The sequence below is a fragment of the Diospyros lotus genome, chromosome 3, assembly GCF_014633365.1.
Source record: "Diospyros lotus cultivar Yz01 chromosome 3, ASM1463336v1, whole genome shotgun sequence".
NCBI lineage: Eukaryota > Viridiplantae > Streptophyta > Magnoliopsida > Ericales > Ebenaceae > Diospyros > Diospyros lotus.
Window position 1 is genome coordinate 19291482 of NC_068340.1, and position 9844 is coordinate 19301325.

The 9844-nt window shown below is 35.8% G+C and overlaps 1 protein-coding gene across 1 annotated transcript; it reads right to left on the reverse strand.

Annotated features, from left to right (window-relative positions):
- Positions 1 to 4341: 4341 nt before the first annotated feature.
- Positions 4342 to 8857, reverse strand: LOC127796858 (F-box/FBD/LRR-repeat protein At1g13570-like). Its single transcript, XM_052329264.1, has 4 exons — positions 8036 to 8857; positions 7781 to 7927; positions 7396 to 7678; positions 4342 to 4589 (listed from the first exon to the last, which is right to left on the reverse strand). Exons 1-4 carry the CDS (start codon positions 8855 to 8857, stop codon positions 4342 to 4344), a joined length of 1500 nt encoding a protein of 499 aa, XP_052185224.1.
- Positions 8858 to 9844: the final 987 nt, after the last annotated feature.

The window sequence follows — 9844 nt, forward strand, 5'->3', positions numbered from 1 at the left end:
ATTTAGATCTAGTATTGAAAAATTAAGAGTTAAGTATATAGTTAAAAATATAGTAAAATTTAAGATTTTGTATCAAGTTCATATATATATTTAAAATTTTTTAACTATTATTTTACACCAAAACTGGCCTTTTCAAAATTAATGGCTTTTATTTTTATAAATTTTAAAGAAATATCTTTTGATATTTTTCAATTCATAATATAAAATTAAAAAATTAGGAAATTAAAATTTGTGTTTTTTAATAAGAGATGTAATAAAAAATTGAAGTTAAAAATTTTAAAAATATTTTCTACAAGTCTACATTCCCTCAGTGTTTCTTTCCATATTCTCCCCCCTTATTAGAAGTTAGTTTTTTTTTTAACTAAAATTGACCAAGAAAAGGGATTCCAATGTAATTCTTTTGACATAAATATGGTCTTTCCATGCTAAATAGGGAAGGCATCAATTGAAACGTTGTAAGATATATTTCTTTATAATCCCTAAATCCTAATCTCTATGTCTAGGAGATTATAGTTAATTTTTAAACTTTCATTCACAAATTTTGACAAGTTATTTCCCTTTTAAATTCGAAAGTATTCGATTAACCCATTAATTAAAGGTTTCTTTATAGGCACAAAGAACTCATTCCCCTCTCTCCCCTAATTTATTAAATAGTATAATTGAAATTATTTTTTTTATTTATCTGAGGTATTCGAGTTTTGCCCGATTAATTCCTAAGGACATGTGACCTTCCTCCATGATGCACTGCTGGGTAAATCTAGATGTGAACAAAGTTTATATGTAACGACCCATTTTTGGGTATATCGTTATTAATATTTTATTTGACTTTGGTACATTATATTTTAGGGCATTATTTAAAAGTTAAAGGTTGAAATTTTAGAGTATGTGTATGTGTATAAAATTAGAGTCGGATAAGTTGAAGTTTTAATGAAAGAAGTTTGGGCCAAGGTTAAAAAAAAAAGCCCCAAGGTAAAGGATTGTTAAAATTTAAGTAGACCCATTTTAAATGGATCAGGCCTAACTCATTTGTGAGAATGTGTATCTAATTATTTTCAAATGGAATGGGTTGGGGTAAGTTGAGAAGTAAATTCATTGGGCTTAATTGATGTGAGTTGGATTATTGAGTTGGGCTTGAACCCATGTGTAAATATTGTATTTTTAAATTAAATAGGGATGAAATGGTTAAATGACCAAAATGAGTTTAATAAATGTATTAGAAATGAGAGAAAGCAAAGGGCAAATATGGGATTTAAAGGTTGCAGATGTGAGCCTTTATTCCAATTTAGTTTTGGATGTGATCTCAAGTCTCATTTCAATTTATTTTAAATGTGATTTCAAGTCCCATTCCAATTTAGTTTTAAGTGAGATTTCAAGTGCATGGCTTTATGTTCTCCTTCCCTTCATTTTCTTTTTCTATTCTTCTTCTTCTTCTTCTTGCATATTCTTCTTCCTTCATTGTTAACTATCATTGGAGCTTCAAGCTAACGAATTTCAAGGGGCTTTTTCTCTTCTTCGGGTTGTATCTCAAGGCAAGTTCTCCTTGATTTCTTCTCTTCATTTTGAGCACTTTTGCTTTCCTTCATTGCTTGAAAAATCATTTTTGGTTAAAAATGGGTTTCTTCTTTTTAATGGTAAATATTGTAAATTTTTCTTGTAAAATGGTTGGGTCTTGTTGTTGTCTTATTGGGGTTTAAATCACTCAAAAAAAAAAAAAAAAAAAAACTTTTCAAGGAATGGAATTTTTATTGGTTAGATTGAAGCAAAATGAGTTTTGGTCACTTGTTTTGAATTATGTTCGTCAGCAATTTTTTGTGTCTATACTGCAAGAGTTGTCTTTTGCACCCTCCAAGAGTCGACTCTTAGCCTTTTAAGAGTTAACTCTTCCCGACCCAAAACTATCTTTTTGCCAAAATGTTGGAAATTGAGTTAGAAATAAATCATAAATGGTTTGGTCATCTCTTTTGAGTCTTAAACCAATAAATAAATGAAAGAATGAGTTATGTGCGTTGCCCATGAATATAAATTGCGGATGCTCACCGTAAGGACTCCACCCTAGGCTCTTTTGCCACAAGCTCCTTTACCACAACATTTCGACACAAGGTTTTGCCACAAGCTCCTTTGCCACAAGTCTTTTTCACCACAAGGCTTCTTCGCCACAAGCTCCTTTGCCATAAGGGTTTGCCACAAGGATCTACCTTCGCCTTGAGGTCTCGTCACAAGGACTTGGTTTCACCACTAGGTCTTGCCACAAGGTCTGGGTTTCGCCGCTAGGTCTTGCCACAAGGTCTTGGCTTTGTTGCTAGGTCTTGACCTTGCCGCTAGATCTTGCCACGAGGTTTCTTCGCCATAAGTTCCTTTGCCACAAGGCTTAGCCATAAGGATTTACCTTTGCCGCGAGGTCTCGCCGCAAGGACTTGGTTTCGCCTCTAGGTTTTACCACAAGGTCTGGGCTTTGCCGCTAGATCTTGCCACAAGGTCTTGGCCCTATTGATTCTCAGAAATGGGTTGGAAGGCTCGTCGGAATCCTCTCCCGTGATTACCCTCCGATGTCTAAGTTAGTGTCGGATCAAAACAACTATTCACCAAAACAGTAAAAATGCAGTCAATAGGTCAGAAGTTTTATCGAAATTGAAAAAGTCCCGTTCATTGTCTTGTTGCTGGGTATTTATAGGGTGCGATTTTCAAGGGTGCCTGGTGCTGACATGTGGCATATGCTAAATGGAGTTTTGGCCTTGTCTAAAAGATGCTTCCTCCCTCAAGACTCACGGCGCTGTAAGGGCAAGGTGCCATGAGGCCTTTGGCATTGTCGTAAGGCCGGGCTGGCTGCAAGGCCCTCACGGATGGGGCTTGCAACATGGCATGTGTGGCTAGCCCAAAAGGCTTGGCCGCAGGGCAGGGCTGGCCGCAAGACCAGGCTAGCTGCGAGGCCAGTCTTACCATAAGGCTCTCGCAGCTAGGGCTGGCGACATGACGAGCGTGCGGCAAGCCCAAGAGGCTTGGCCACAAAGCGGGGCTGGCTGCGAGGCTGAGCTAGCTACAAGGGGACTGGCCGCAAGGTTCTCATGACTGGTTCTTGCAGTTGTGTGCTGCGAGCTTGCGGCTTAGCAAATTGCCTCGAGCTTGCAGCACATTGTTGCGAGCTCCTGCGCATGGACGCGCCAGCTCGTGGCTCACTGCCGCGAGCTTGTTTCATTTTGATGCGATGATAATTGTTATACCTCTTAAATTTTTTTTATTTCTTTCCCCCCTGATTTTCTCAACACAACAGATGCCCCCAAACTTAAATGATACATTATCCCAAAGTATCGAAAAGAAATTAAAGGAAATAGTGTATACGGCCCATAGAAAAGGTGTGATGCTGGACACGAGTTGCTCACATGTCATTAGAAGGTGGTGGTTGTGGGGCCTATGGCTGCAACAGGTGGGAAAAGATTGCCATCATTGCGTCATGCTCTGGGTATGGGTCTTCTCTTGGGCTCGCATGTTAGAATGGAGCGCATCTAATCCCTCGTGCTGTAGTTGGAACTCTTTGGCATTCTCTTCTCGATGTTGCTGCATTTGAGTTTGAATGGCCTTTAAAGCAGGCCCAAAGTTGACCCCTCCTAGTCTTTGTCTAGGTAGCAGCCTTACTGTGGTTGTGCTTCCTACTCCATCATTTTCGCTACCTCTTCTTCCTCGTCCTCTTCATAAAAAAATCGAGCCATGTGGCAGTGTTGTGCAATTTGAGAATTGGACTAACAAATAGTATAGAGGTTTATAATGATTGGTTTTGCTTTATTGAGCTCTGATGAGGACATCGGAACCCCAGCCTTCTTACACAATGCATAAATAAGGGACGAAAAGTAAATTCGTTTCTTGTCGCCTTTTCTCAAGGAAAGGGTTATGATTTGATTGAATATTCACCAATCAAAATTCAAGTCATGGCTGATGGAAAGTGTATATAGCAATTGCATCCTCGGGTGGTAGATTTTCGTCATGTGGGAGGATGGGGCAACATTGCAGGCGAGGATGTAATAAAGATCTTCAGTTTCATGTTCAACTCATTATGCATCACCATGTTGTTGCGGGACCATTGTGGTGGAATTTCTTCACTGAAACAAAATTGAGACACTTGATTCCAATCCTCAATGTCAGGCATATCTGTCTCGACCACTACCTGATAGAATTTTTCGATCTCTTCCAAGCTAAATGGTACCCAAACATAGGTTTGAAATGTGTGGTCCTCATCTTCATTGTCATTCCCCTTATAATGTTGGGGTTGAAGTTGGCCTAAAATTTGCACACAACTGGTGTGTATATATATCTTGTGTGGTTTATGGCATAATTTATCCCATTTTTTTCTTATATCATTTCGGGGATGTCAGTGGTTGCAATGCTAACCTGATCAACTTCCCTTTCTCGATAGAGAGTCCAAGTGGCAATGACCTTAGCTCTTTCCTCGACATTGGCAGTGAGATATGTTTGGTACGGCGGTGGTTCTACCCGTGACCTTTTGGAGACATTGAAACTTTTGGCAATTGCTTTGCCTTTGCTTGCAGCCAGTATATGGCGGGTCTTTGGTGGCATTATCACTCCTGGTAATGTGTTTGCTTTTAAATAAGTAGACAGTCTTTGAAATAAGTATACAATCTTTGAAACTAGAGCATTATGTGTCATTTTATTATTTATGTTGTTACAACATTTTTATAAACTTTACTTTGCCTTAACATAACAGAAGAAGTGGTCTTGGGAGCTGGAAAAAGAACATTAAATAAGGAAAAACTTTGAGAAGGTAGCCTCAGACTGTATGATTGACATTTTGTTTAATGTGAGAATGGACTCAACGGAATAACCAAATTGGATGTCTCATGCAATATTCAAAGTATTAAAGAAATATTGGAATACTTCACAATTTAAGAACAAGTCTGAAAAGGCCAAGAAAAATAGGGCCTTAGAAGTTGGAGGTACTATGCACATGTGTGGCTCCATACCTATGTTCGAGCACAAGAGTAGACCGATAATTTTTGATATTTTTTTATTATTTTCATTTCACTTAATTACTTTTCTAAATAAGTATGGTTACATGACCACCCTTATTTTTTTCCAGACTATGCAACTTGGTTGCCCACCCACACAGGCTAAGTTATTCCTCGCCATGCACAAAAGAAAAAGATAATTCGGGATTTGTCAATAAGAGATTCGAGAAAACTTATGTAAGTATATATTAGTTGTGTATTTTAAATTTTATTATGCTTAGTTGGCCTATTGATAATGCAAATTATATTGTGTATCCATGATGTTTGCAAGCTCACTTTCATACATGACAATAGGATGCATCATCACATGCATTGGTAGGTGGCCGATCGAAAGGTAGTGATGGTGAACACCCATTGCAACCAGCTATTGATGATACATCCTTACGGTTGAAAGTTGCAAGTGGAAAGAAAAAGAATCGCGTGTATGGGATGGGATCAAAAGCCCATATCATCTCTACTAGTCATTCCTACCAACCACCGTCATCATTGTTGTCGTCCTCGGTCATGGACTAGATTCGATAAGCTAGGAGAGATGTGGTTAGGGAAGCTGTGGATCCCATAAACTAGCGCTTGTTGATCTTGGAAGATAGAGTCTTGGACCATTTTTCATTGTTACCACCCTAGAATCCTTTGGATCATTAGGAGGATTCACCATTAGTATGGATAGATTTTAGGTTTTATCGTTTCCAAGATAGATCTATTCATGGACGATGTTAGTATTATTATTGTTGTATATTTAGTATGGATGATGTTATTTATTATGATGAATGTATATTTATGCATAATTTTTTAATTTAGTTCATTTGTTTTGTTATATTGGTGCATATATATACTATGTCTATCACGATTAATTTTAAAATTTTGAAAGAAAATTATTATTTTTATTTATAAATGAATTTACATTTGAGACAGATTTTATCTATTAAAAAATGAAAACAAAAAAAATCTTCTAAAAACTAGTCTAAAAAATTTGTCTTAAATTAGAAACAAAAAAATCCATCACAAAATCCATTTGAAACAATCCTCTCAAAATTTGTCTCAAATTAGAGACGGATTAAATTCGTTTAAAACATCTGTCTCAAATTATAGACGAAAAAATTCGTCACAAAATTTGTTTGAAATTTCCGTTTCAAATTTTAGAGGGATAAAATTCGTCTTAAAATTTGTCTAAAATTTCCGTCTCAAAATATGTCTAAAATTTCCTTCTCAAAGTCAGTTTCAAATTTTAGACGAATAAAATTTATCTCAAAAATCCGTCTCAAATTTTGCAATGAGCATTTTTTAGACGGCGCAAAAATTGTCTCAAAATTTGCCTAAAATTTGAGACGGAAAAAATTCATCTCAAATTACAGATGGAAAAATTCGTCTGAAATTTCTATCTCAAAATTCATTTCAAATTTTAGAAGTCAAAAATTCGTCTCAAATTTTGTCTTAAATTTTGCAATGAGCATTTTTCCGACGACTCGAAATTCGTCTCAAATGGATTATTTTTTTGTAGTGCCACTCCATTTATTCTCAAAGAGAAAAAAGATATTAAATATAGCGACTTTTATTTAATTTTTTGAAAACTAGGTGAGAAATTGTATTGATCACAAAGGGTAAACATATATATATTTAACCTAATAAGGTACAATCAACATTTTTTATTTTCAATAGAATTGCAGTTGAAAATACCAAAGCTAAAATTTGGAGGGAAAAACCTATACTAATTTTTGTAATTGTTAAATAATATGGCTAAGCAACGATATTCAATTACAATGTTAAGAAAATAGGTGAATTGAAACACAGCCCATAAGATGCATTAATAAGTAACTACAAGAGTTGTAGTTCATTTTCAAACTTTTATTCACAAATTTTGGCAAATTATTATTTCCCCCCATATGTTCTTAATTAGACACAAAGAACTCATCTTAAACCCCAACACCCCCCTCCCCCCCTAAAAAAAAAGAAAACTAATTAACACATATAACTGAAGCAGCAAATTGCTAAACACACACACACACACACACACACACACACACACTTAACTTTGACTTATATTCTAATTTTAAATCGAATTTTAAAATTTTTCAATAATAGGTCTAATAACTAACTTCAATTTTATTTAAATTTCCAACCACATCCTAATTCTTTATTATTTGCTAAAACTGTTAAATGCCAACATAACCTAATAAGGTGACTAATATAGTTGCCATCTTAATAGTTTTTGCCACATCAGTCATTGTCATGTAAGCAAATAAATAACATTAACGAAGAAGAAGAGCAAAGGCTGAATGTTCCAACATAGACAGGTTCAAAATGCATTTCTTGCCCTCAGCAACTAGAAATTGATAAAGAAAATATAGAAAAAAAATACTCTAATACCAAGAAGGAAGTTTACAGGAGACTTTAGCTAGAGGTGATAAGGGCTTCAATCCTTTCACCTCCTCCAAGAACTTGGATTCTAGACCGTGGATCAAATCATCTAGCACGATAACCATTTTCTCCAGAATAGGCGATTTGGCTAACACCAGCTTAACCAACTCCAATTCAAACCTGGTGCAACAGCCATCTCGCAATTCTACTTCCTTTAGCTGATTCAAAGAGATATCCGCCCATCCTTGCAAATCTAAAGGTCCTTCTAAACTTTCTTCATATTCAATTTCATGAGAAGTTGGAGGTAACTGCAAAGAAGGAACCATAGTCTTGAGTATCATCAACCTAAAGAAAGAAAAGGTATATATATTATGAACGCAAGGCACATATACTGCTTTGTCATTATTTACCCAAATTTCAATTTTTTTGAGGTTTGGGGAGCTTCGAACTAAGCAAAGCATGCTTGGGACCTCATCCAGATCAAGATACAACTTGAGAATCTTCATATGGCTCAAAACAGATGGAAGCCTTCTAGGTACGCCACCTGCAAAGATTGACTGCCAACAGGACAAGAAAATAAACATAGATAAACATGGCATGCTCAGCTCAGCCCCAAATAGAGGTTAACTAAACAAAAATCACTTTTACAATAAGCTTAGTGTTACCTCAAGACAACCGTCACCAAGCTCCAGAAACTCAACAACAGGTAGATCGGCAAAAAATGAGTCCCACTTAGATGTTTCACAAGTCATGGACTCCCTACAATAAAGTGAAACTCTTGCAAGGTTTGGGGAATTTTTGAAACATATAGAACTGATGAATTCACCTTCAAAAAATAAGCATTTAAGCTTAGGAGCGCTAATTTCAAGGTCATTGATGCTGGGGCAATCTACAAGTTTCAGCTTTTCGAGTAGTGGGCAAGAGGATATCAAGCTAGAGAAGACCTCAAAAGAAATGTCGACACTCCGAAGGTCCAGGGAAAGGAGCTTGCGAAATCCTTTAAATGAAGGTGGAGGTTTAAACAAACAAAAAATTAGCTCCAAATGCTTCAGCTGTTCACATGAAAAAATTGAGGATGGCAATTTATAAAGTTCATCTCCCCCTATATTAAGGACAAGTTCCTCGATACCGTTGTTTGACACAAAAAGTAGCAGCTGATCAATCTCAGGGCTTCCGGGTATAATAGGTAAGCATAATTTGAGCTTCAGTATTGGTCCACGATGAAGCAACAGAACTTGATAAACAACCATCAAAAGATTGTATGCCGGTGGTCTTCCCAATCCGAAGCAGAACCTATCATCAAATACAAGCTCGGGAAGTGTCACCCAGGCATACCTCCATTTCCTTGACAAAATACTTGTTCTCACTGCATCCCGAACTGGCATGCATGTTAGAATTTTATCTATCACGTTCGCAGGAAGATGACTGATTCTGTCTGAAGTTGAACCTTGTATTTTCTTACCAACCGTCTGCATGTTACTAGCCATTCTCACAAGGTATAAACACTCCTAAGGTAGTGATTTTCTTTGAATTTCCTGGCACATATGCAAAAGAACATCAGAAAGTAGCCTATTTTGACATCTCCTTCCATAATGTTATTAAAAACCCACATCTGGATCTGTATAAAGAAAAAAGAGAAAGTATCGGATCAAGATCCTTGGAACTTATCTGTTGTTGGACAAATTTGGTTTATTTGGCCTTTTGGATTCAGCAGTTTGACTCAGTATTCATATCTTCCACAGATTAAATGTCAAAGTTCTATTTTGTGTTGTAGCTCAAGCTTAATCTCAGTTCTCGTTCATTTAAATAAATGAGCCAAGGTAAATCTCTTTCAAACAAAGGCTGTTCAAAAAAGTGAAGTACACACACATGCTCAACAGAGTTTAATTTGACCTCAAGCTGACCTTGAATTAGAAGATTACAAAATTCTGCCAAGTTGAGGTCAAACACAATTTGTGCTTATTTTGGTGCGTTCAGAGTATAGTTAACTTAAAAAACTTTATCTGTTCTCCAAATTTAGTTGCATTGGCCAATTTTGGTTGATGCATTTTCTCATATAAATAATCCCACAAAAGGAGTCATTTTCTATGCTACCATGTGTATATTCATTCTATATGTTTCTAAGTGTTTGTAAATGAGAAACCATGTTTGAAAATGGTTGTGTATATGCCATTTTATATTTGTTCCATAGGAAAAAAAAGTGTAAATAATGTAAATGTTATAATATGCAAATATTTTTTGGAAAACTACAATATTGTTTGAGAAGGATTTGCAATCTGTAAGTAATACAAAAATATTTTATCATAACTGCTGTAAAATGTTTGTAAAGGTGTGTAAACATAAATGCGCACAAATAGTTATAGTAAAATTAAAGTCATAAAAAATATGTGTAAAATTACAATAATTATTGTAGAAATATGTAATATGTAATATGCAATATAAAAATATTATAAATGTGTGGGTAAATATAGATG